Here is a 27,684-nt window from a genome sequence, read left to right on the forward strand (position 1 = left end):
GTGCAATTATAACTACAGTTAAATTCCAGAACATTACCCCCAAAACAAACCCTGTACCCATTAAGCATTCATTCCCCTTCCCCATTCCCTCAGTCCCTAGCAACCACTCATTTACTGTCTTTCTGGATTTGCTTATTCTGGACAATTCATATAAATGGAATCACAGAATTTGTAGCATTTGTGTCTGGCTTCTTTCACTGAGCATAATGTTTTCAAGGTTCATCACATAGCATGTATCAGTACTTCATTTCTTTTTATAGCTGAGTAATATTCCATTTTATGGATATACCACATTTTGTTTACCCATTCATCTTTTGGACATTTGGGTCGTTTCCACTTTGTGGCTAATACGAATAATGCTGCTAAGAACTACTCAGGTACAAGTTTTTGTGTGTTTTCAATTTTCTTGGGCCTGTACCTAAGAGTCCAGTTGCTAGGTCACATGGTAACTCTATGTTTAACTTTTTGAGGAACTTGCCAGACTGTTTTCCAAAACAAGTACATCATTTTACATTCCCACCAGCAATTTATGAAGGTTACAGTTTCTCCATATCTTTGTCAACACTTACTATTTTTCCTTTTTTCTTTGAATTTTAGCCTTCCTAGTAAGTGTGAAGTGGTATCTCATTGTGGTTTTGACATATATTTCCATAATGTCTAATGATGTTGAGCATCTTATCATATGCTTATTGGCCATTTCTTTATCTTCTTTGGAGAAATAGCACAATTACTCAGAAACTAGTAGTTTGCTTCTAGAAATCAGAAGTAGATAAAGGATTATATGTCATGTCTATGTCATCTAACTGAATACACTATCTTGGGAACTAAGACCACACCTGCCCTAATGTGGACACAATGTTGCTAATCTGCAAACAGAGAATGTCAGCCCTCATTAATCTTGCTATGACAATTTGATCCAATTTGGTCAAGAAAAGGTTTTCATAGGGTGGCCTGGAATTTCTCAGACTTCAGTGTATCTGTCTTCCTTACAAGCTCCCAGGTGATACTCATGTTGATGGTCCATGGGCCACCCTTTGAGTAGCAAGGCTCTAGACATTTGATCTCTTACTATTGTAAACATTGTCCTATCTCATTTAATTCTCATGACAGTTTAAAGTAATTCAATTTTATGGATAAGGAAATTGAGCCTTAGAGAGGTTAATGAATTTACCCAAAGTGGAAAGAGCTAGTAAGTGGTAAATCTGGTTATGGTATTCCAGACATTGTGGTTTATAGGCTATGTTGCCAAATCACTCTTTAAAAAAGTGTACTCACCTCCATAGCTCATGAAATAGATTTTTTCCCCCTAATCCACATGCCCTCAATCATAAAATAATTTACTTACCTCTGTGACACTTAAAAGAAAAACAACCATAGCAACAGCAAAACACTGGTGGGTAGAAAATGTGATTAACCACTGAAGACATTTCACAAAGTAAGCAAATGGGAAACAAAATACAAAAATTCAGGAATAGTTCACAGATCAACCAACATCACTTTGGGCACTTTTCTCAGTGTCACCAGCTTGGCCTCTTTTACCTGAGTCACTGGTTTGCTCAGAGAGCATGAGTGTACTTCTGCTTCTGGCTAAAGAAGCCTGTGTGGGAGTCAACAGTCGCATAACAAGAAAGGTTTCCATGGGACTAAGGTGTGTACGATGAGCTGAGGGATGGAATCAAATGAAAATTTTAAAAAGCAAAATTAAAACAAAATAAAATGTTTAAAACAACACAGAGAATGATGCAAATTAACTTTTGGGTGGCAGAATGAATGTGGAAAATAAAAATATTCTAGCAAAGGATGGCTTCGGAGTTCATTATACTAAAATAAAACAGATGACGTGTCATTTGGAGTTTGGGAGAGTGTGGTAATTCTTTTAGGGTGCCAGAATTCATTCAGTATGCTATTACAGTATTACAATATTACCTGTATCATGTGAAGAGAATTAGCCCATCTCCCAAAATGTAATATGGACTCAAGAAACCATTTACTCACCTAGTAGATCTAACATTGAAAAAAAGATTACTCCTACGAAACACTTTAGGTTCTCTGTTAAAAAATATTTCATTACACACCGATTTTGTTAATGTATAAATATGCATCTGTTCATACTTTTTCCATGTAAATAAGGGCAAAAAATAAATGAGAACTACAAAAATAAAAATAGCCAACTTATTATCAGCTTAAATGGAAGTAGTAGTAGTCATAATTTAAAATTCAGTAACCAAAATGTCACCCTGGATGGCTTTGGAATATATTATATGGTAATGAATTAACTTTTCCATTACTTTGAATTTTGGGGTACCCATTATCCAGTAAATGGTTTGGGAATTGAAATTTTTCAATTTATAATCCATAAGCAGATAATTCAGTTGCCAAGAATATGTACTAACATACTGATATCTTTACATAGTAATCATCGCAAATATGAATTTAACACCAATACGTAACCCTGTGAATTAATGAAAACATATGGAATACACTCACTATGGAACAGCTATACAGAGTTAAGAGCAAGTAGATGTTTTCTCATTCACCTCGCAGTTAATTCAAGGTTTCCAGCATTCAGTTCACCCATGAACTGCATCAGAGATCAGCAACACTGACACTTATGGGGTTTCTGACCTGACAGCCTCTGTGCTGGAGGTGCAAGATCAATGCCAGTGAAAAACAACCAGAAAGGCACACTGGCCTATTCAAAGTCAAAACCCCTTTTCTGCTTGCCCTTTGGTAATGCCTGACCTGTTAAATACTTCACTGGCACCTGACTCTTCTCCAATAATGCTTTAAAATATGTGTTTAGGGGCGCCTAGGTGGCTCAGTCGGTTAAGTGACCGACTTTGGCTCAGGTCATGATCTCGCAGTCCGTGAGTTTGAGCCCCACATGGGGCTCTGTGCTAACAGCTCAGAGCCTGAGGCCTGCTTCAGATTCTGTGTCTCCCTCTCTCTGCCCCTCCCCCATGCACGCTCTCTCTCTCAAAAATAAACAAACATTAAAAAAAATTTTTTTAAATAAATAAATAAATAAAATACACATTTAATGCATGGAGAGCATCATTCTCTTCCCTAACCTATATACTCTGGAAGGTGTAAGTTCCTCTTTTAGTGACTTATCTGAGCCTCAATTAGAACACGAGCAGTTTTAAATCTATTCAGTTTCTGGAACCGGCACACGTCCTACACATGCCATCTTCCACCTCAAAATGAGGGCCAGAACAGGCCACCCATCCTTTTCTCCTTTTAAAGCCTTCATATTAGTTCTGAACTTGCTTTCAAACAGAAATGGGCAGGCCTACAAACCACAGACAATAGCATAGCCCCATTTTTTTCATACCTGTAAGTTTTCCATGAACCTCAGCCTGATGACTTCTGCTGTTTCTGGCTAATCAACTAGATCACATCAATCAATAACCAGGCAGTTACTTTTTTAACGGTCTTCTCTGCCCACTGGTCAATTATTTCTAGGGCAGGATAACTCCTACATGCACTGTAGAAAATGGAATAGTCTCTTTCAGACTGAAAGAATATCATTAATTCCTGCACCTATTCAACAACGATCTGACTCTAAAGAGTGATGCCACTTTCCAAAGTCCCATTAAATGAGGTCCTGAGGCTCCCACATTCAGACCACAAGGCTAGGATAATGGAGGTATTTGCAGGAGGCTCGAGGGGCTCTCACAAAGACTGATGTTAAGACACTCACACTAGAAAAGAGGAAAACTACAGAGACCAGGTCTACATGTTCACTTGCCTCGGTCTGGGGAATAGGATATTGCCACGGTGGATGAAGACAGGCGCTTACTCATGGGAGGCTCCGTCTGCTTTGGCAAATTCATGGCTGATGTTGAAAGTTTGTCACATGCTGCAGAGAAACGCATTAAAGACATTGGTATTCACACCATTGTAGATCGAGAAACACATATCCCAAAGTGTTCTTCCTGTCCTCATCCACACGTTTCCTAAACTGCTGTGGCACAGCACACTTCTTCCATCATCCTGCTACATACTTAGCTTATCTGGAAATGCCCAGGCCACGGCAGTCATCAGTCTGAAGCAGGATCTTCTCTTCAATTTCAAATGTTCAACCTCATTCAACTGTTCAACTACAGCCACACTAATCCCACCAGCAAATCAACTCCTTGTGTCCAGGGACTTTTAAGCACATTCAGACTACACAAAAACAAAACCAGTCTAGACACAGAGACAAATCACCACTGGAAAATGTTCTATGGTCTGAGACTGAGCTGAAACCAGACTTTCTGACAGTTATCTATAGGCTCAGGTTGGAGAGAGAAGTAATGTGTACTGCAAGAAGCTGTATTTAAAGCAGAACCACCTTTAGCAGTTGGTTTCTTCCTCTTCTCAAGAGATGGGTTCACAATGGCCCTTTCTCTAGTGCTGTGACTATTTATGGTTAGGATTTTAACACATGATCTGGGATCTGGTGTTCTTAACTTGCAGCCGTTATTTTATTTTAGACTGGTTTCTAAATTAAACCATTATAGCAAATGAAGAGGTGCTGATAGTGCCCTGCCACGCCCTATCAAAGCCTGAGGCAAAAGGAAAGATGTATGCCCTTGGCTTTAAAGGAAGCAAACTCATTAATAATATTTTCAAAATGTACTCCTCTCCTCATACTGTTTTCAAATGTGAAAATTGCCATGTTTTACAATGTGTCCTCATCAAATGACAATCTTAAGTAATTTTTAATTGTCTTAAGCTGGAGTGAAATTATAATAAATTCTATTTTGGTATAAATAAAATATTTAAATTTAAAATGATGTGAGATTTGGTGAGCCTGGGTGGCCTAGTCAGTTAAATGTCCGAGTTTGGCTCAGGTAACGATCTTGCGGTTCATGAGTTCAAGCCCCGTGATGAGCTCTGTGCTGACAGTTCAAAGCCTCAAGCCTCCTTCAGATTCTGTGTCTTCCTCTCTCTCTCTCTCTTCACTTCCCCCACTCATGCTCTGTCTCTCAAAAATAAATAAAAATATTAAAAATTTTTTTTAAATGATGTGAGTTTTAATAGACCTACTCAATTTTTCAGCATTTTTTCTGAGTACTTCAATGTTCTGAAAAAAAAAATTAACCAGTAGAAATTACATAAAACCAAGTGTAAAAGGGTACACATTTCCCCTTTTGCTGTAGGCTCCATTATGGCTGACTCAGTATGGTACTCGTCTTTAGAAACTGGATATTTTGTTCATCATGGATTATTATGCATTTAGATTTATTCAAATATTAATTCATCTCGATAACTGAGATCTTTGGTAATGCTTTAAATTGTGTGTCCAAGTCACATATTGTGCTTGCCTCGCCCTGGCCCAAGCCCTGCGTGTGATTCCCAAGGGGTAATTATCAACTCCTACCTACTGCCCCTCTCTGTTAAGGAAAGACCAGTGCCACACTACAGTTAACTTGGCCCATGCAGCAAAGTGTCTGCTGCTCAGCAACACCAGTAAAGATTTTTCTTTGTCAAAGGAATGCTGGAAGCCAAGGATATTTATTCCTACTGCTGTAACTTGACCTTCTGTATTGCTGATAAATACTGCATCCCGTTTACATCTTGTTTTTCTTTGCCAGTCAAAGATGGATTAAATTTCTAAAGTCTTTATTAAATGGAAGCAAAATTTTACCAATTCTGCTCTTGTTCTAGGCACTAAGAATTTCCCAGGCCTGTATCCAAAAACAGAGAGCCTATTAGATAGAGTAAATCAAAAACAAAGCAAACTTATCTCCTTTAGATTTCCAGTGCTGGTACCGATAAACTCACTACCACTGTGTCTCAAACACCTCTTCCAGGAATCTATCACATTAACACACAGAACTCTCTAAGGGCACAGGTTTTGGTAACCAGAAGTGACTGAAACACCTTACTACTTCATGCCTAAAACCAGTAATTAGTGACAGTATTAAAGATCTAAATGCACATAAGTCAAACACTGACAAGATTTTCAAGCAGCAGTTGGTGAGCTAAGGATGAAATGTCTCCAGGGCACTAGGGTGTAAGGCATGCACAGCTCCACGATGACAGAGGAACAAAGAAACATGGGCATGTCATTCACAGTTCTAGAAAAAAAGTTCTAAGGGGTCAGTCTAAGAAATCAACTGTAAGAGTGCTTCAGACAAACACGGTGATGGAGGAGGATGATCAGTACAGTCATCACAAAACGCCACGGTGCGGTGAAGCTCAGATATACCGTTGGTGGACTCGGCAGCGGTGGCACTGGTCCCTGGGTCCGGAGGAAGGGTGCTGGATGCTAAACCTAGAGGAGGGGGTGGGGTATTTTCTGATTCACCTACACAGCAAAAAATCAGAGCAAAGAGAGGTAAAAGAAAAAAGTCCCAATTTCTGGTTGAGTTTAGTTTCTAACTAGGAAATTAGAAAAAGTAACTGAAATAGGTTATTGACTTCTCCAAAAGAAATAAAGTATATTCACTGACAGAGGGTAAAAGCACAATACAGCAAAGTCAAGAAACTGTACTACAAATGGAATCCATCTGTTTTCAGAAAAAGCTAATATACAACTCCTGTGTAACAGAATGACAAAGTCACAGTAAAGAAGGCACTGGAGAGGGAAAAGCTACCCAGACACTAGTAACAATCCACACATTACATTAAGCACTTGAAAATTTAAAGATGAGTATGAACTGGAAAATGAAATAAATAAGTCACCTTGAAACAAAATGGAAAGAGCAACAAAAATTAATAATGAGGAGGGAAAAGCCCCAGCCCCTTTTGGAGGGTAACCGCTGCTCAGCCTTTCTGGGTCACACTGCAGTAGTGACTTAGGCTACTGCCATTTGACCTTCCCTGAAATCAGAGTATACCTAGGCTTGCCATGTGCATCTGGTTAACCAGGCTCTGCATTCATTTTCTTTGCTTTTCTTTTGTTTTACCTCAAAAATCCCAGTTACTGTATCAACTGCTGTTTCCTAGCAAAAATAATGCACAGACCCCCTTCATGAGAAATACATATACAGGAAGGTTGGCATCACAGCTGATAAAGGTACCTGCAGATAACTACAAAGCATGCCCCAGATCCCGTGGGCACCAGCCTGTGCCCACGGTCTCCTGCTTGCCCCATGATCTCCCACCTGGGCCCTGCAATGCAGGGACAGCCCTACACTCACCATCACGTCCTCCAGGCCCTGTGGCCAGTGAAGCTCCCCACGAGCACTTCTTCTTCATCTCCAGTTGCTGTGTGCGCTCCAGGGACCGACGCATCATCGCCTCCAGCCGCTCCTGCCCAGTTCACATAAGGGAGAGCAACATTAACCACCCAGCCCCACTGTGCTGCCGAGCTTCTCTTCTCGGTGCTCAGGGTGAGTCACCAAATGGGTCTGTGTTAAGCATCCAAAACCTAGGCACACGTGCTCTACATCACACCATCGAGATCTTAGTGGGTGGAGAGTAAACAATGCAGCTAGTGCTGGCTCCCAGCCCCAGGGGACAGGCTACTGCGGCAGCCAGGCCTTGATTTGTTTAAGAATAATGCCAGACAAGCATTAACTCCTTCAGGCCTGTCTCACGTCCCATTTTGCCCTATCTACTAGAACTAGAATTGTACTCTGGAACCAAGTGCATTCTCTCTAGTAGAAAAGCATAAAGCATTCTCATTTGAGAAAATTTAAATTAAAATATAATTCCAATTTTTGTACTCTTAAACATAACTTTCTGGAGTATACATACATGGCTTTGAGATCTATTTTACCAAGACCCATTTTCATCTTAGAACTTCTTAAAGGGGAATCAATCGTTTTCTACATTGTAACATTTTCCTGCTACATAGTATTCTGGGCATAATGCTGCATATTTCAAAATTTATAAGAGACAAGAGTAGGGAACCTTCTGGCCACAAAACAAAGCATCGATGCATTCTCAACAGTTAGACGGGGTGGGGGGACGGGTGAGGAGAAGAACTAGACAGTTTCTAGCCAGAAGAGAAAAAACAACAACAAAACAAAACAGGCTTTTCTCTTACCAGAGCATTTATTAAAAAGCACTCTCCTATGTTATCAAAGTGTTATATTCATAAACTTGGGTCTGACGGCTGGCAAATACTTCCTTGGCACTGGAGTGAAGCTGTTCTAATTTTGCATTCTCCACCACCCCAATGACATTGCAAATACCAAATCCTCTCCCTGACTCTACTACAGAAAGCCTGAAGCAAGGAAAACAGGTACATGTTGATGCCCTTTTGCCTTCATAAAAGCCAACCCTGAGACACTTTAGGAATGCTAGCCCAATCTAAAACAAAAAGATAACTATTTTCTCATGGCTTGAATAAAAAGCAAGCAAAATTAATTCAGGGAAGCACCAACTGAGTAACCATGACTTCAAAATCAGGGAAAGGCTCCTCCTTTATTTTACTTACTAGAAACACAGAAAGGTCTCTTAGGAGGTGTCTGGACCTATCCCTTCTGTCTATACCAGAGAGATGGGATGTGCATTATCTACATCTCAGCTTCCTCTGCATAATTTTTCTCTGAATAGCACTTTGCTAAGACATGGTCTCTCCAGGGACCTCTGAGTAGAAAGGGGATTTTTTTTCTCCTGTAAATCTCAGATTTTTATTTGCTCTAGCTTTTGGCTGAGACTCTACAATTATGAGTGTGCATTTCCTAGCAAAGTCCTGTCCTCATGACCCTGGCCCATTAAATTCTGACAGCCAAACCTCAGGGCCTACCCCAAGAAAAGTTGGGGATTTGGAGGGACTAGAACTTCTTGACTATTTGACACTTGAAGTACGGTCGCTTGAGACCAGGACTGAAAATTATTTCATTATATGGATTTAACATGAAATATTTAACCAGTGACCTAATACAAGTGTTGAAACCTTTTACCTCGAGTGAATTTAGTATTGAATGGGTTATGGGAGATTTCCTACATGCCAGAAGGATCTCACAAGACACCCTTTCATTTACTAGGAGATCAATGACAACAAAGAACACCAAGACTTGTCAGCCAAACTGAGCAGCTATATAGGGGTATAATTACAAGAGAATGCTCACCCAAAGCCATACCTACTCCTGGACTGTTCTGTTACCTCAAAGAAAAAAAAAAAACCTCTGCCATCTACCCCCCTACCCACTGAGTTGCTGCAAATTCCACTGTTAGAGATACATTCCTTCGAATCATAAGGAGGTTTATGAAAATGAAGCTATCCTTAAGAGAAGATACAATTACTCTGTGTCACACACTTTTGCAGAGATGATGAAAAACAGGTGGTAATCAAACTCTATGGTATGAGACTTATGGAACTCAAAATCATCAGAATGGGATAATTCAAATATGTCAAAGCACTGGTCCACTTCACTCTTGTTAGAGGTTAGTCGTATATTGTATTATCGTGTGTGTGTGTGTGTGTGTGTGTGTGTGTGTGAGAGAGAGAGAGAGAGAGAGAGAGAGAGAGAGAGAGGAGAGAGAGAGAGACAGAGAGAGGGAGAGGGAGAGAGAGAGAAAGAGAGATGAAAGGAGGGAAGGAGGGAGGGAGAGGGAGAGAGAGATTTTTCTATTCCTTCATTGGATGGAATGGAAATAATCCTAGATTTGGAGTCAGGAAATATGGCTTCAAATCGCACCTCTGCCTGCCACTTTCTAGCCCTATGACCTTGAGTTAATAATTTAACATCCTTGGGCATAAGTTTTCTATCTATAAATGGGGATGATATTGATATTTTTGTAAACTCCCATGTATACTTACCTAATTAAAGTTTTTTCCTCACGTTAAAAAAAGTGGGGATAACAGTACCCATATCACCAGATCACTCAAGTCTATGAGACAATAACTAGCATAATATGTCCTTAACCAACAGTAGCTGAATCCAGATTTGAAGAGGAAAATTATTATTATTTTTTTAAAATGTTCATTTATAATTGAGAGAGAGAGAGAGAGCACACATGAGTTCAAGTGGGGGAGGGGCAGAGAGAGGAAAACAGAATGTGAAGCAGGCTCCAGGCTCTGAGCTATCAGCACACAGCCTGATGTGGGGCTTGAACCCATGAACCATGAGATCATGACCTGAGCTGAAGTCGAAGTCGGACACTTAGCCGACTGAGCCACCCAGGCACCCCTAAGAATTTGCATTTCTAACAAGTTCTCAGGTGATGCAGATGCTGCTGGTCCTGGGACCTCAATGTGAGAACCACTGGTTAGAGGAAAGGCTGAGCATAACAGAGCATGCGAGAAAGTTCAATCACACCAGAATAACACTATTAATAAATATTATAGCTGCATACTGCATACTGAAATTCCTGCCAAATTCTCATTCTCCTGAGTATCACTGGATAATCAACAGAGGATGGGGAAAGGGCAAGGTAGATTCTTGTCCTGAGAATGTCCTCTACTGGGTAAGCCTTAGTGGAAGGAAGGAATGAGGGGACCTCACCTTTGACCCCTTTAACTCTGGCCTTAGGTCTGCCTGGATGAACTCAGAGGAGAACCAAGACCAAGGTGAGCCACAGAGTTGGCTGAGGAGTGTAAAAGGCCTCCAGCAGGACACTGCCCAGGCAGTGTCGATGACCCAGACAGCCATCTCTAGCAGGAGTGGAGAGCTGGCTGTGCCTTTTCCACTGCCCTTACTACATGTGTTCTGGGGAACAGTGTGGGGACAAACCCCCAAGAGGTTCTCAGTAGGGCTCTGCAGAAGGTCTTTCTCTTTACAAACAGATGTCTACATCTGGCCAGAAGGCCATATAGTCACCATGGCCCCATGCCAGCCAATGCCCTCTGAGAGTGGCTAGCTCTCAGTTTAATGAAATTTTCGTTTTTACAGTCAGCCTGGTGGATTTTGCTAGGTATCAAGCAGTAAGAGTATGAGAAGTTGTGATGTGTCAAAAAATCCCACAGAGATGAAGCTACTCTTTGAAAGAGGGCTTTCCTGGTTATCTGTTTAACATGAGGACCATGGAGTTGGCTTCACCAAACCCCATTTCTCAGGGGCTCTAGTCAGGAAACCATACTTCGCCAAGTGGAGAATGGGTGAGTATATTGTGTTGTTAGTCTTAACCCAAGTAGGTGACAAGGGTTTGTTCCAGAAGCCTCAGTCTTGGGAGCTGTGTGGCATGTAAGGATTAGAAGAACCCAATTTGAGGAGAAAGCAGCCTTCAGTGAGGGAATGAGCTCAAGCTCAGTATCTCAAGTGGATACTGGACACCCCCTTCCCCAGGACAGGCCTGACCAGCCTCCAGCCCTTCCAGTTCTCAAAACCCCAGGAAGCCAGGCTGTTTGTGGTGCCCACTTTGGTACTAGTAGATAGGAAGCCTCCTGGCCAAGTCTGGGGCTCACCCACACAGACATGAGGAGTTACCAAAAGTAACATCATGGCAACTCTATGGACATGGAACCAGACCAGGGCTAGGAGGGAGGGGTGGAGTCAACAGGTCTTTTATAAGCTCCTAATACCAGACCCAGAGATGTAGGACTTGGTGGGCAACCTGAATACTTACTAATAAGCTACAGAAGCAAAATGGGCTGCAATGGAATGAACCATTCCTATAGAGACTTTTCCCTGGTTGACAGAGACAGAACATGATAAGAAGAAGAAAAGATTGGAGAATCTCCACAGCCATGTGCCAAGCAGGCAGCAGCACTGCTGAAGATCTCCATCGAACCATGAAGGCAAATGCACAGGGTTTCCTCTGGAAAGGGGCTCCTGAAGTGCAGACCTATCCATCCTCTCCAAAGATCACCCACAAGAATGCCAAACAGAGCTCGGTACCAGCAGACTGCTGACGCTGCTGTGGTTACCAGGCCGGCCTGTATGTGGAAAGTCCCTAAGCTCCACCTGGGACTCTGGGGGCCCTGGGGGTGGGAGCAGTGGCAGAGGACAGCTGCTGTTTCCTTGTGTTGCTACACAACCACGGGAGGCCCAGGCTCTCAGCCTTGCCCTTCTGTGTCCGGGGAGAAGACAGAAGCAAGCTCAGCTTGTATGTGTCATGACAAAGGTCAGGCAGCATCCTCCACTCCCCACCATCACCCATCTTAGGGGTGAAAGGAAACACACAAAGCAAATAGAAAATTATCTGGAAGTGCAATCGCTAAAGATTCAGCTGAAGTCACCGAAGGGAGTCTAACATTTCCGAACATTACTCTGTACAAGGTGCTTTGCTGGGTACTTTCACAAATGTCATTTCCTTGGGGTGCCTGGGGGGCTCAGGTGGCTGGGCATCCGACTTCAGCTCAGGTCATGATCTCATGGCTCGTGGGTTCGAGCCCCACATCAGGCTCTATGCTGACAGCTCAGAGCGTGGAGCCTGCTTCGGATTCTGTGTCTCCCCCTCTCTCTGCCCCTCCCCACTTGTGCTCGGTCTCTCTTTCTCAAAAACAAACATTAAAAAAAATTATAAAAAAAAGTCATTTGTGACCACCTCTGTTTTGGGCTGAGGAGAGTAAGTTAGAGGGTTATGAGCAGCTATGTGACTCACCCCCGGCTACCAGCTTCCTAGTAGTGGAGCTGGGATTTGCACAGGGAACAGATGAAGCCATGTAGCCATCAGGCCACAGCCAGAAATGGCAAAGTAGGGCTAAGATCCTTGCAATGACTTCCCTTTGCTAAGAGGAACAAAGAAATCGTTATCGTATCATATCGTATGGTATCATATTGTATTTTAGAGAGAGAGTGTGTGGGCAGGGGAGAGGGGCAAAGGGATAGAGAGAATCCCAAGCAGGCTCCACGCTCAGGGTGGAGCCCGACGCAGGGCTCAGTCCCACAACCCTGGGATCATGACCTGAGCCGAAATCAAGAGTTGGATGCTCAAATGACAGAGCCATCCAGGCACCCCAGAAATCGCCATTTAAATAAGGGGTGTATAGGCAAAGATGGGTCTAACTGTGTGTGTATGTGTCCATGTGCACATGTTCATGCTTTTTTTTAATTTAAAAAAGAGGAAGGGGCAAAGATGTATAGTGATAAACCATTCAGCAATTTAAAAAGATACCAAATTTATTCAAATGTCTCTGAATCCTATAGTGCTAGCGATTAACAAGCCTCTATATTGTTCATACTAAATGATGAGTCATTAGATCTTATGAATAAAAAATGATCATCACCTGATTCAAGGCTATGATTACATCCTTAAAATATAGTTGTTAAGAAAATCTATACCCCAACTATGCTTTCTAAATATATTTTCAAAGTTTAGTAACAAAGGACTCTGCAGAGGTAATTACATTCCATTTCTTTTTAAAAAGGTAACTGGAGAGAAAGGATGATTAAAGCAAGGAACCACATTAAAATTTAAATATACTAGCATCTTTGTAGTTAAAGGAAAACTATTTGCTTTTCCAGCTATGAAATATGAGGACCATCACCCTCTGCCCTCACCCTCTCCTCTGCCTTCAGGTCCCTTCCTCCAGCGTCATGTCCATCCAAGAGGCACAGGCTCACAGCACAACCCCCAGGGCTATATTAGCAGGTCCCTATCCATAATTCCTTCTGAGTCTCAAACTCAGAGAACATTAGGTCTGGAAGAGGCCTTGGAGACTGCTAAATCCAACCCCTCACTTCAGAGATAAGCAAATATCCAGACAGGCCAATTGGCTTGTCCAAGGTCACAGAGCAAATTAACACCTGAGTTGAATGAGTAAGTCTCTTCATTCTTATTCCATTGTTGCTTTCACTATACCATGTCTTGCTGCTGAGAGAAGACATGGTATGAGATGTTTTCTGTACCCTAGAGCTAGGCAGGACACTCAGATGCCCTTGAGCACCAAGCCCCGTGTGAGCCACTGAGAGGCTTGGAGGTCCTTGGACCTTACCTCCTCCTCCCGGAGTTTCTGCTTCCTCTTCTCTTCCACAGCAGCCCTCTTCTGATCCTCCCGCTGCCGCTGCTCTTCCAGTTTCCGCCATCGTTCTTCGATTTGCTTTTCATACTGGAGCTTAGCTCTTTTCTGTTTCTCCAGGATTTGTTGCTCCCGGGCAGCTGGGGGAAGGAAAGCAGAAGAGAGGTGTCATAACCAGAGCACCCCATGCTGTTTGGATTAAGACCAAAATGTAGATACAAGACTGAGACCAAAAAAGGAGCCCAGTGGGATTCTAGGCTACAGTGACTGAGATGAAGGGTTCTGGCATGTCTGCCACTAGCTGGGTGACCCTGAGCATGCTAACCACATAATCCTCTTCTGTGAAGTGGAGACCATCATGTCCGCAAAATCACAATGTTGTGAAGATTAAATGAGGCAATGCACGGAAAGTGCACAGTAACTGCCCTACACATGGAAGCTACAACTATTGCTATCATTAAGTGAGACTTGCCACAATGGGCAAGCCATACACTAGGTTGAGAAATGAGTTCTAAGGGTACATACACTAAAAAACATGTTAACTATGCATTTCTCATAATTAAGACATTGACCTAGGCAAGGGGGTATAAACTCAAGACACTCCTCTCTCAAGACATTTCCTAAAACTATCTACCTGGCTGTGTCAGGGAAGGGTTCCCTGGGAGATGCAATGTGTGAACCAACCACCAGGAGGCAATCAGGAATTTGAAAGCTCATTTGTCTCAATTCAGTGGGGAAACCACTATTTACCTACCTCCCAGTACCCTGTGGGGAATACATAATACACTTCTGTCTATAGCTTGCAAGAGGTAAGACAGCTTTTCTCAAATGGGTTCCCATTCTAACACAGAAAATGTCTTAACTGCTTATTTTCTCAGTTCTGATGATGGCCTTTCTAGATGCCCTAGAGAGAGCATAAGTGAGGGCACATAATGGATGCCTGAGGGGGCGGGGTCAGTGATTGTTTCTCATTCTTTACCATCTTATCCACAGTCTCTAGCAGAGTATCTAGAACACAGCAGAAGTTCAATGTTTGCTACATAAGTGTAGATTTACCCCCCAGTTCTTCATGTTCATCTAGCAATTGTCCTAGCTCTCTTCCCATTCAGTCATAAATTCCTAAGGATCTTCAGAAAACACACCACCACATCTTTATGCCTTTGTACATAAATAGCCAAAGGGCACAACTTACCAAGACATTTTTCTCTCTCTTCTCGTCTTTCTTTAGCTAGTCTTTGTCTCTCATCAGATCTTAAAAATCCATCCATGCCTATAAAAAATATAACATGATGAAATTATTTTTCCCTCTTTCCCTATCTGGTGAGGGTGAGGGGCCACTGGTCCCACACCCTGGGTCTGGCCATACACATACATCAACCATCACCATCACCATCACATGGGGGCCCAATCCACCATTCCCCACCACACACACACACACACACACACACACACACACACACACGGCCAGGCCCTGAGAGCTGAGGGGTGACAGTCACAGCTTCACACTCACCCACCAAACTGCTATAGTGGCCCCAATACCAATCCTGGAGAACCACGCCCTTTCCCTAGTCCTCTGTCCCCAGGACTGGCCCTGGAGGGAGTCAGAAAGTGCTGTTAAGTGCCAAGGAGGTCTGGCAGTGTGCAGAAAAGCACACCAGGCCTCCCTGAGCCTGGCTCCCGGGGAGATGAGAAGCACAAAAGTGGACACAACTATTACACAGATAGTGAACATTCTATTTTCTGAAGGGAGCCAACTGCTGAGGGACATGTACAAGCTCCTTGAGTAAGCACTGAGAAATACAACATTGAATTTTGACTTTGGGTTCTGTTAAATATGTTCCAATGTCAATCTTAGTATTTTATTTTTTTTACATTTTTTAAAACACTTATTTATGTGTGTGTATGTGTGTGTGTGTGTGTGAGAGAGAGAGAGAGAGAGAGAAAGAGAGAGAGAGAGAATGAATGAATGAATGAATGAATGAATGAATGAATATGAGTGGAGAAGGAGCAGAGAGAGAGAGGGAGACACAGAATCTGAAGCAGGCTCCAAGCTCTGAGCTGTCAGCACAGAGCCTGATGCAGGGCTCAAACTCTTGAACTGCGAGATCTTGACCTGAGCTGAAGTCACATGCTTAACTGAGCGAGCCATCCAGGTGCCCTCAATCTTAGTATTTTAGAATCAGAAAAAAGAAATATAATGTGCTCCTGTTTGTCATTTAAATACCTACCACAAATAAAATGGAATAGATGACAGCCCCCCTCCACACCCCCTGACACAAAATGTCCAGGAAACAACCTAGGAGCTCTGCATCTCTACCCATCTTCTACAGGATCATAAAGAGCTTTTTGAATCAAAGACCAAATGATCTTTATGGTCATTTTAGGATTAGAAATAATTTACTGCACTCAGTCACAATCAATCATTCAGGAGCATTACTTATATAATGTTCAGGCACAACATCTTAGAGAAATCAGCTTCTGTGTTAGTACAACCAGATTCACTTTCATGGTGCCTAGACCCTCCTTTCTGGTAATATCACATGCTGACTTTATTGTGTGCCTTGCTGCCACAGTTACTGCACCCCTTTTGGAGAGGTTCCTGTGACTGTCCAGGGGAAAGACCTGGAGACTTGGACTCAGTGTAGGTAGGAAGAATACAGACAGGGATGGATGTGATAAACACCAGATTGTCACAACTTCCCATGAGCATCTGATTTTGCAACCTGGATTATGTATCAGGCATACTGAAGCTCAAGACTGAAATGCTGGAAAATCAACCTGGACTATAAGTACCATTACCCATGTTTGTTTTTAGTCAACTTTTTTTTTAAATGTTTTATTTATTTTTGAGAGACAGAGCATAACCAGGGGAGGGGTAGAGAGAGAAGGAGACACAGAATCCAAAGCAGGCTCCAGGCTCTGAGCTGTCATCACAGAGCCTGATGCAGGGCCTGAACCTGAACCGTGAGGACATGACCTGAGCCGAAGTCAGGCACTCCATCAACTGAGCCACCCAGGTGCCCCATGTTTTTATTTAGTCAACTCTTAATAATTATGATGCTACCAACAACATGATCATCATCAAGAATTTGAAGGCCCTACAGAGAACAAACTGAGGGTTGATGGGAGTGGGGGGTTGGGGAAATGGGTTATGGGCATTGAGGAGGGCACTTATTGGGATGAGCACTAGGTGTTGCATGTAGGTGATAAATCATGGGAATCTACTCCTGAAGCCAAGACTACATTGTATGTTAGCTAACTTGACGATAAATAAAAAATAAAAATAAAATAAATTGAGGACACTAATCTAAAAAGAATTTGAAGGTCCAATTTCTTAGATCATCATTGCTGGGTCCCCACAGTCTGATCTCAAACTCTCTTCCCAACTTGACCTCAGCACTGGCCCTTTCTTCCACACACCTTCTAGCTCAAAACACTCTTTCTCTCACATCCTCCTTGTACCTATTAAAACCCCACCCACCTTCAAGATCCCACAGTTCCCCAGACCCCATGATGCTCTGTGCTCCCACACAGTTGGCAGAACCCTCATTTCATTCTTCCTGGCTGCAGAGTTCTCCTCTGACTCAGTCTCCCTGGGAGGAGGGAGAGGCTATGGAGGCAAGGGTGGCTTATGTATTTCTGGGTCACCTCAGCTCAGGGCACTGTCCCCCAGTAGTGCCCCTGAGGTGTACATACAATGCTCAAAGGTAGGCATGTAGTCAGTGAAAGGGAAACAAAACCAGGTTTCTCTTTTCTCTGGCACTTTCAGGCTCTAATATCTCCCTCAAGAGTTTAATTAATAAGAATTTTTCTGTGTGAAAAGTTACAAAGAGAAGCTTAGGACCCCTGAACAGATGCTTGTTTCTGTCAGCACCTATATCAACCTGTCCATCCTAGAGGGACCTAACTTTACTCTATTGCCCATGCCACCTTTCAGATGTTTATGGGCCTGCCCTCTATCTGAGGTACAGCCAAAGAAACACTGAAAATGTTCTTCAAAAAGAAGAAAAAAACCTGAAGGTTTAAAATGGCCAAGCACATTTGGAACTGGCCACATTACCCAGAGGCTTTACAAACAGAAGTCACTCTGTTCCTGGGATATGCATGATTTTAGGCTTCCCCCTTGTGGCCACTTGTAAGAGTCACAGCTACAAATCATTTCCTTTCCAGAAAATCTTCATTATGCTCATAGTCATCATCATGTGCTTCATAGTAGGAGGTGACGCAGTTCCTATGCACTTCTTGGATTTACTTGGCTCAATCACCCTATGACGGAGGTAATCTATTTCAACCCTCATAGGTTCAGAAATGGAGGCACAAAGAGGTTAATTAACATGTCTGAAGTCACACCATCAGAAAGTGGAGAAGCCAGATCCCAACCGAAGAATCCGACTCCAGGACTCACACTCTTAATTACTGCTTTACTGCTAAGGAAGAAATGTAACAACTTGATCTCCATGCCCATGAATGAAAGCTGTGACCCAGTATCACACGCAGGGAAAAAAAAATCTCATCCTTGTCCCAGGACTAAGCCTGCAAATGTGGAGAGAGGTATAAATCTAACTCATCAGAGAAGTATCAAGTAAGCACTGCTGTGAGCCAAGCACTGACCGGCTGGGCGCAGATCTGGCCACTGCTCAAGCAGACTAATTATTTGCTTCCTCTTCAAACTAACGGTTTGGAAATGTTTTAGAGAGGCTGATGCTGGGTGGGTAAAGGGAGTAGCCAGAGAATCCTGGAGACAACTATGAAAAGCAATTCTCCTTTGGCCTGAGGAGGGTGAAGTGACTCAAACAGTCCAAAATGGGTAAACTAGAGTCTCTGTACAGTCACACGGCAGCCACAAGCCACATATGACTACTTCACTTTAAAATAATCAAAGTTAGGGGCGCCTGGGTGGCTCAGTCAGTTAAATGTCTGACTTCAGCTCAGGTCATGATCTCACAGTTTGTGAGTTTGAGCCCTTGCGTTGGGCTCTGTGCTGACAGCTCAGAGCCTGGAGCCTGCTTTGGATTCTGTGTCTCCCTCTCTCTCCGCCCCTCCCCACCCTTGCACTCTGTCTCTGTCTCTCTCTCAAAAAATCAATTAACATTAAAAAATTTTTTACATAAATAAAACAATCAAAATTAAATGCAATTAGGGGATCCTGGCTGAGTCAGAAGAGCATGTGACTCTTGATTTTGAGGTTGTGAGTTCAAGCCCCATGGTGGGTGTAGAAATTACTTAAATAAATAAACTTAAAAAAATTAAATGCAGTTAAAAGTTTAGTTTCTCAGCACACTGGCCACATTTCAGGTACTCACTAGCCACATGAGGCTAGCAGCTATCATACTGGACAGCACTTAAAAGAGAAGTCTGGCAGCTCGCTCCTGTGATTCTCTCCCTTAACACTTAGCTACTCTGGGACACATGGATAAGGGAGATCTCAGAGTTCTATCAGGGTTGAGTTTTGCTGAATAATTGAGACTGGGTTAGGGCCTCATTCCTCCACACAGCATCAGCCTCTCCTGATTACAAGAACTGTCAAGCAATCATTCTAGAACATTCATGTGAAGAGAAGCCAAATAATTAACTCATATCTCCATCTTCTATCTTGTAACTTTCCATGACCCTGCAGGAGCCCCAGCTGAGAGGCTCCAGGCTTATCCTGGGGTACAGCATGAACCACACAGCCCCTTTTTGTTAGGGGCCATGGACTTAACCAGTTATTACCATTAGTGCAACACAGTCAGAGGAATCAAGGCAGATCATGATTAACACAGCAAAGGCAATTAATACACGAACATTAACAATACCAAGAGACCTCCTCTAAAGTCATGGTATACTTATAGGTTAATGCTGAATTTGGTTCCTAAAAGTAGCCTTCTTCCTGTATGGCCTGAAACCTTAAAGTGTTTATAGTTTTCTTACTGAATCAATCATCCTTTGTCCGTTGTACCTTTACTATATGCATATCCTTGTCTCTCTTTTATTAAACCAGAGACCCAATTTTATCTCTGAACCCCATGAGAACAGATGGAGAATAGAACTTGCCAGGGGGTAGGGAAGAGGGGCAGAAGGGAGGAAGTAGGTGGCTACAAAAGGGCAGCATGAAGGATCCTTGTGGTAATGGAAATGTCCTCTATTCTTAACTGTACCAGTGTTACTGCCCTTGTCGGGATAGTATACTGCAGTGTTGCAAGTTAGTGCCATTGGGGGAAAGTGGGTAAAGGGTACCTGGGATCTCTCTGTAGTATTGCTTATAACTGCATGTGAATCTACAGTGACTTCAAAACAGAAAGTTTAATTTAAAAGAATCTGGCCCAAGAGTGAAGGCCTTAAGGAAACCCAAGACAAAGAGGAGCAGAGGACACCTTACTCGAGGTGCCCCACCTAGGAAAAGGACAAGGAGTGCCCATGTCAGAGCCACACCTGCCCCATTCCTGATGCAGTAATGCTTCCCAGGACAAGAGTGTTCAGGTAATGTGCACCATTAAAATGGAGGCCTTTTCCTGGGCAATTCATCCCTATGGAAGTGCGAATGAAATGGGGATACTGAGCAGCTAAACAACTATTTCATGTTAACAGAATAGCATAAAATTTCATGCTTCACTGATGTGCTCTTGCTTGGAGTAATTTCCCATTATCCTTGGGCTGCAGCAACACATTTTTTTATTAATTTTTTTTAATGTTTATTTATATTTAAGAGACAGGGAGAAAGAGTGTGAGCAGGGGACAGGCAGACAGAGAGGGAGACACAGAATCCGAAGCAGGCTCCAGGCTCTGAGCTATCATCACAGAGCCTGACGTGGGGCTTGAACCCACGAACCGTGAGATCATGACCTGAGCCGAAGACGAACGCTTAACCGACTGAGCCACCCAGGTGCCCCTGCAGCAACACATTTTTAAAAACTAATTTTAAAATGAATGAATTTTATTAGCCTGAGCACTCTCTCACTAGAATATTTATGAACTGTTATCAATTATTCATGGTACTGGTAATAACCATTATCAAAATACAACGTTTTCAGGGGAAGCCAGCTGTGTTCGACTTTTAAAAATTAATTGCATTAAATGAATTTTAGGGTCCTCTGGTTGGCTCAGTCAGTTAAGTGTCCAACTCTTGATTTTAGCACAGGTCATGATCTCACATTTTATGGATTCGAGCCCTGCACTGGGCTCTGTGCTGACAGTGAAGAGCCTGCTTGGGATTCTCTCTTCCCTCTCCCACTTGTGCACATGCTCTCTCTCTCTCAAAATAAATAAAAATAAACTTTTAAAAGAATAAATGAATTTTAAAGAAACCTTCCCAATCATACTCATATCAATGCAACTGAGTCAGTGTCCAGAAAAAAGAAAGGGAACCAGGAATGAAGAGCTTATCAAATGGGAAGTCCAATGCCAGCTAGCCCCCTCCTGTCGGGGGCTCTCCCCTCTGTAGACTGGCAGGCATGGATGCATTCACCTCTGTGGTGACTCATCTAAGTACATGAAGACCAGTGGTTCTCAACTATGGCTATGCAGTGGAATCACCTTGATAGCTTTCACTTAATTACTTGCTTACTTATTTAATTTGAGAGAGAGAGAGTGCACACAAGCAAAAGAAGGGGCAGAAGGAGAGAGAAAATCTTAAGCAGGCTCCATACTCTGTGAGAAACCTGATATGGGGCTCAATCCCATGACCCTGGGATCATGACCTGAGCCAAAATCAAGAGTTGGGCCCTCAAATGAATGACCCAACCAGGTTCCCCACAGAGCTTTTAAAAAATGACAGATGCATGCATCTCCCTCCCAGAAGCTGACCTACTATCTCAGGTGTAGCCAGGGTAGTCGTGCTTTAAAAGCTTACATATGATTCTAACATGCAGCAGGAGGACTGAGAATTGTCCTAGCCCACTATTTCTCCCACTGAGGTATGCATCAGAACCAGTTGGAGGGCTTATGAACTCTGACTGAGGGATGGCACCCTCAGAGCTTGTGATGGAGTGGTCCTGGGGTGAGCCAGAGAATCTGCCTTTCTAACAAGTTCCCAGGTAAGGCTACTGGTCCAGGGCCCACATCTTGAGAATTGCTGTTCTAGACTCTGCTGATCTACAGGGCAAGGCCCTGCCTGTAGCTCCTCTGTGGATGTGCAGAACCCAGCAGAATGTGGGACTCGAAGTGGGAAGGAAGGAATGCAGAGAGATGATCCATCACTTGTCTGCATCACCCCCCCCCCAACACAGCATTTCCCTTTGCCACAGTTGTTACTGCCCCACATGCTACAGTCTAGGCCTGTTCATTTACCCCTTGCCCTCTAAGCTCTTGTCTTACCTCTGAATCCCCAGTGCCTTACACATGGTACTCAAATACTTACTGAATGAACAGACCATGAATATTATGTCCCACTGACCAAAACCTCCCCATTTGTAGATCATTTCAACCTTCCATCAGTAATGTCTATAAAAACAACTAACGTTTTTAAGCATCTTTGTACCTGTTATCCTGCTGGAATTAGGCAAGGAGTACAAAGGTAAATAAAGGAAAGCAGCTTTTCCCACTACGCCTCTTGCCGCTAAAATGAATCTTCCCTCTAAATTCCATCAGTGCTGTTCCTCTCTCAGCCATTTTCCCTCTTTAATCCAAATTTGGGTCCCTCTCTCTTTCATTTGTGGTTCTCAAGCACAAGAAGCTCCACCCTCCACAGGCCCTCTCTCATTGTCCCCCTTTTCAATCCATCTATTAGGATATATAGGCTTCTGGGGTTTTTTGTTTTGTTTTTTTGTTTGTTTAGATTTTAAGTAATCTCTACACCTAATGTGGGGCTTGAACTCATAACTGAGATCAAGAGTCACATGTTCTACCAACTAAACCAGCAAGGCACCCCAATGTAAGCTTCTTTTTAAAAAGATTTTTAAAGTTTATTTTATTGTGAGAAAGAAGAGACAGAGGGACAGAGAGAGAATCCCAAGCAGGCTATCAGCACTACCAGCACACAGCCCGACGTGGGGTTTGAACTCACAATCTGTGAAATCATGACCTGAGCCACAATCAAGTGTTGGACGCTTAACCAAGTGAGCCACCCAGGCGCCCCCTGATAAGCTTAAGGGAAAGGCCCAAGTTCCATTTCTTCCTGTAGCCCTGATGGCCTAGCATAATATTCTGTACACATTAAGCACTCAATAAATAGTGAGTTCACAAGCACCTACTATGTGCCAGGCCTGGAGGGGATATTAAGACACACATTTCCTTATTTCCTATGATCCTCTGACAGCATCAGGACAAGGACATCACTCCTGTGGCTTCTGTATGACCTGACCCACTCATATAACTTTAGAAGACTCAGTTTCCCATACTTAAAAGGGATATGGAATGCCAGTTCTGGGGTCTCACCCTCTTGGAACACATCACCATGCTCTGAGAAGGCTAAATCAAACAGCAGGTCTCAGGGAAGTGCTCCAATCAACAGAGCCAATAGCTCCCGCCAACTGCCAGCCTCTGAGTATGTCACCTTGGCCCTCCAGGTGTCCCTCAGTAAATATCTCAAGTGAAAACCTCCCAGCCAAGCCCAGGCAATACACAGAACCCTGAGAAAGAAGGCAACAATACAAACTGCTCAGTCTTAGTGTAGTTTGTTACACAGCAATATAACCAGAAAACCAGTCCACCGACCAACCAACAGCAAACAAGCAACACTTTCTGATCCCTCAGCATACAGGACCCAGATTATGCACCACCCTAGAATGCTCAGTCTCATGGCCTCACCAACCCTGGACCTTGGCCACTTGTTACACTTCTCAGCCATAATTGTTCCAGTGATGGTTCATGTAGTTCCCTCACTCACCATGCCCTGGAAGCTGCTCCTGCCACTGCCCCCAACAGAGGAGCCCCCATGCATGGCACCAGCTCAAAAGGAGTAACATAAACATCTTGATATTGACTAGGCCAGTCCTACAGAGACTTCCCACAGAGGCCAAGAAACATGACCCAGAGGACAAAGGGATTAAGGCCCTGTGGCATGCACTATGACTGAGACAGGAAGGTGAAAACGGATGAATTGGTTGCCCTTCTTCCGACCAGTGAACTGCTCTGAGTCACTGGGATTCATAAGCTCCCTGGACATGGCCTGTGGGTCCAAGCACCACTAGCTGTGTTAGGTTGCAAGGCGGTGGTCAGCTTGATGATGCAGCAACTTTTATTTCCTCTCCTTCCTTCCCAGGCTCACATACCTTTCCCCTCACTGTCAGTTCCCAGGGAGCATACCCTTCAATAAAGTGCTGGTAGGTGTAAAAGAGGAGTGGAACCTGTACATGAATGTTCACAGCAGCATTATTCATAACAGCCACAAAGTGGAAACAACCTAAATGCCCATCAACTATTGACTGGGTAAATAAAACATGATATCTCCATATAAAGGAATACTATTCAGTCATAAAAAAGGAATTAAGGAGTTGATGGACTGTTAATGGGTGCAGGATTTCTTTTAGGGGTGCTGAAAATGTTCTGGTATTAAACAGTAATAATGGTTGTACAACGTTGTAAATGTACTAAAACGCACAGGAGTTTACACTCCAAAATGGTAACTGTTATGTGAATTATGTTGCAATAATTAAACTCTGAAGAAAGAAAAAGAAAACAAAATATAAAACCACCTTGTAGAGGGCTCCACAAGATTTAAAATCTATGGCCTAGTGGGGTGCCTAGGTGGCTCAGTTGGGTAAGCATCCGACTTCGGCTCAGGTCATGATCTTGTGGTTCATGACTTCGAGCCCCGCGTCGGGCTCTGGGCTGACAGCTCAGAGCCTGAAGCCTGCTTCAGAATCTGTGACTTCCTCTCTCTCTGTCCCCTCCCCAGCTCATTCTGTCTCTCTCAAAAAAATAAATAAATAAACGTTAAAATCCATGGCCTAGTTAATCTCATCTGTGGCCTTCAAGTGTCCCAACTTACTGGTTTAACTTTTTCCTCTCAAGTATCTAAATAATATATCTGGTTCCAACAAAACATTTTTCATAGAACAAGAATGCATGTGGCTCATTTGAGCATGTAAAAATCATATATATATATCTGCCACACAATCTCAAGATCTTTCTTATATTGTATAAAATGGGGAGCAAAAATGTTTGTTTCCAAGTTTAAAGAAAGAGAAATAAGTCTGCTTTCTGTTTAAATATATATTTTTAATGTTTATTTATTTTTGAGACAGAGGGAGAGACAGAGTATGAGTGGGAGAGGGACAGAGAGAGAGGGAGACACAGAATCTGAAGCAGGCTCCAGGCTCTGAGCTGTCAGCACAGAGCCTGACACACAGCTCGAACCCACAAACCATGAGATCATGACCTGAGCCAAAGTCAGATGCCTAACCAACTGAGCCACCCAGGCACCCTTGTTTAAATATTTTTAACTTTTAAAAATGTATTCATTTAATTTTTTTAGAGAGAACAATCAAGCAAGTGAGCACAAGCAGGGGAGAGGAGCACAGGGGGAGAGAGGGAGAATCCTAAGCAGGCTCCACTCTCAGCATGGAGCCCAACACGGGGTTTGATCCTAGGACCCTGGGACCATGACCAGAGTTGAAATCAAGAGTCAGACACCACTCTGACCAACTGAGCCACTCAGGTGCCCCATGTCTGCTACTGTTTGTTTAAAGGGGGAGGAGATGAAAAAATGTGAATAAATGATAAATGTGCTATGGTAAATAGTTATAATTATATGAAATGACATATGTGAAAAACTTTCCATTATGCTAAATGCTCATGAAATGTTAGTGGCTATTATTTTTAGGGGGGTTATATTTGGAGATTAAAGATATGGAGACTCAAAATTAAGTCAAGAGACCCACCCACTGTCATATTAAGTAGGAGGATTCTCATTATTTCTCTGACCCTTAATCCACTGTGAATTTTCCTAGACTGTGCTGCTCTCCTTGGGGAGGAAAGGTAGGATCAGATTCAAATCAATGAAGGGCAGGAAGGTGAAAATTCCAGGAAGGGGTAATGGTATATGCAAAAATGCTCTAGAAAATAATAAAGCCTGAAATTTCATTGAACTTCAATCCTACCAGTCTACATTGAAAATCATTGGACAGAATCTAGAACCTTTTTCATCTTTGCATGAGGGTAGTGTTTTTGTTCAGAAAGTATCACATATTCCTGACTCATATTTTTCAATTAAAATCTCAAAAATAATTACAATGCCAGAGGGTCACTAAATTTTCAAATTAAATTTCGTTTAATGTGGAACTAAATCTCAATTCTCAGTAGACCTTGTCAGCATCCACCCATACTTCGAGATGACTGCTTTCTGCAGTGGATTATGATGAAAGTCAACAGTACCAACAGGTAAAGAAGATTCTTGTTTGGAAACCTGATTTTTCTTCAAAATGAAATTCATATCCATTAAAGACACTCTGAGAATAATAAATCAACCCTAACACTGTTAAAATCAGGGCTTAATCATACCAGTGTACAATGCACAAAAATTCCCCCAAAAGTAAATTTAATAATGCCTGATCGGTACTTTTGAGATCCCAAATCAAGGAATTACAAGTAGAAGAGCTCTCAGAGGCCCAATTCAACCCTCTACTTGGGGGGAGGAGGAGAGGGACGGGGAGGGGGAGGGAGAGGGAGGGAGAGGGAGAGGGGGAGGGAGAGGGAGAGGGTGAGGTGAGGGAGAGGGAGAGGGAGAGGGTGAGGAGAGGGTGAGGAGAGGGTGAGGAGAGGGAGAGGGAGAGGGAGAGAGTGAGGAGAGGGAGAGGGAGAGGGAGAGAGTGAGGAGAGGGAGAGGGAGAGGGAGAGGGAGAGGGAGAGGGAGAGGGAGAGGGAGAGGGAGAGGGAGAGGGGGAGAGGGAGAGAGGGAGAGGGAGAGATTTGTTCCCTTTCATCCACCAGCAAAAGAACTGTCTTTATCCTCTTGGCTTCCTCCATCTGCCCATCAGATGTGGTGGATCAGTTCTTGGGATTTTGTTATACAGATGGAGGATGTAGGTAAAAGGGCTTCAGGACTGCAAGAAGTGAACCAGCTTTGATTAAGTGACTTTAGCAAGGGGAGCAAACCTACATGAAGGAAAAAAAGGGAGAAGGAATTAAGAGGTGGACATGGGAGTCAGAAGCCAAGTTAGGGCTGCCTTTGTGTATATGTTCTGCCTAGGAGGTAAACACAGGAAGGGTTTCAAGAGACTCCTGGAAGGTATGGTATGTATAACACTGGGAGCCAGAGGAACAGGCAAAGAGTTGCAGGTTAAATTCAATCCTCTAACACTTTCCAAATCTCCAGTAAAGATAGAAATTGCTTTTAATCGCTTTTGGCTACTGAGTTCTATTTCTTTGGCTATCACATGAATTTCTAGTATTTATTTTAGAAACAAATGCCTAGGCAGAAACTAACTTCAGGGGAATCAAGCATTACAGAAACCCTTCAGTGGCCACCAATTCCACTTTCTGTCTCTGATAATAGCAGAACTGGGCAGCTTCAAGTGCAATTTGTGTCTTGGAAAGATACCATTTCTCCCAAAAGCTTAATAACTCATCAGAATTTTGGGGGCAAACACTAATCCAGTGATTCTCAAACTTTAACACACATGAGAAGAATCCCCTGGAAGGCCTGTGAAAAACAAATTGCTGGGACCCACCCTCAGAGCTTCTGATTCAGTAGGGCTGGCAGAGCCTGGGAATCTCCATTTCTAACAAGTTCCCAGGTGATGCTGATGCTACTGGTCTGAGGACCACACTTTGAGAACCACTGATCCAATCGATTTCTCAAATGCTATAATCTTCTGAACTGGTTTAAATTCTATTTTTTTTAATATTTTATTTTTAACTAATTTCTACACCCATGTGGAGCTTGAAATCACAACCCCTAGATCAAGACTCGCACGCTCTACCGACTAAGCCAGCCAGGTGCCCCTAAATTCTATTTTCAATGGTAAGAAAAAGTCATTATT

At 43.0% G+C, this 27,684-nt stretch overlaps 1 protein-coding gene across 9 annotated transcripts in view; it reads right to left on the bottom strand.

Annotated features, from left to right (window-relative positions):
• Positions 1-27,684, bottom strand: part of MAP7D2 (MAP7 domain containing 2) — a 106,736-nt gene that overhangs the window by 38,214 nt on the left and 40,838 nt on the right. For 6 of the 9 annotated variants that reach the window (XM_027054452.2, XM_053202149.1, XM_053202150.1 and 3 more), the window contains 5 exons: positions 14,979-15,056; positions 13,763-13,926; positions 7,134-7,245; positions 6,200-6,298; positions 3,752-3,862 (listed from right to left, as the gene is read on the bottom strand). In XM_027054452.2, the coding sequence (XP_026910253.1) occupies positions 3,752-3,862; positions 6,200-6,298; positions 7,134-7,245; positions 13,763-13,926; positions 14,979-15,056 (564 nt within the window). The remainder of the gene's footprint in view (positions 1-3,751; positions 3,863-6,199; positions 6,299-7,133; positions 7,246-13,762; positions 13,927-14,978; positions 15,057-27,684) is intronic. The other 3 variants (XM_053202148.1, XM_027054454.2, XM_027054455.2) reach the window with 3 other exon arrangements.

Source organism: Acinonyx jubatus, chromosome X (assembly GCF_027475565.1).
Source record: "Acinonyx jubatus isolate Ajub_Pintada_27869175 chromosome X, VMU_Ajub_asm_v1.0, whole genome shotgun sequence".
NCBI lineage: Eukaryota > Metazoa > Chordata > Mammalia > Carnivora > Felidae > Acinonyx > Acinonyx jubatus.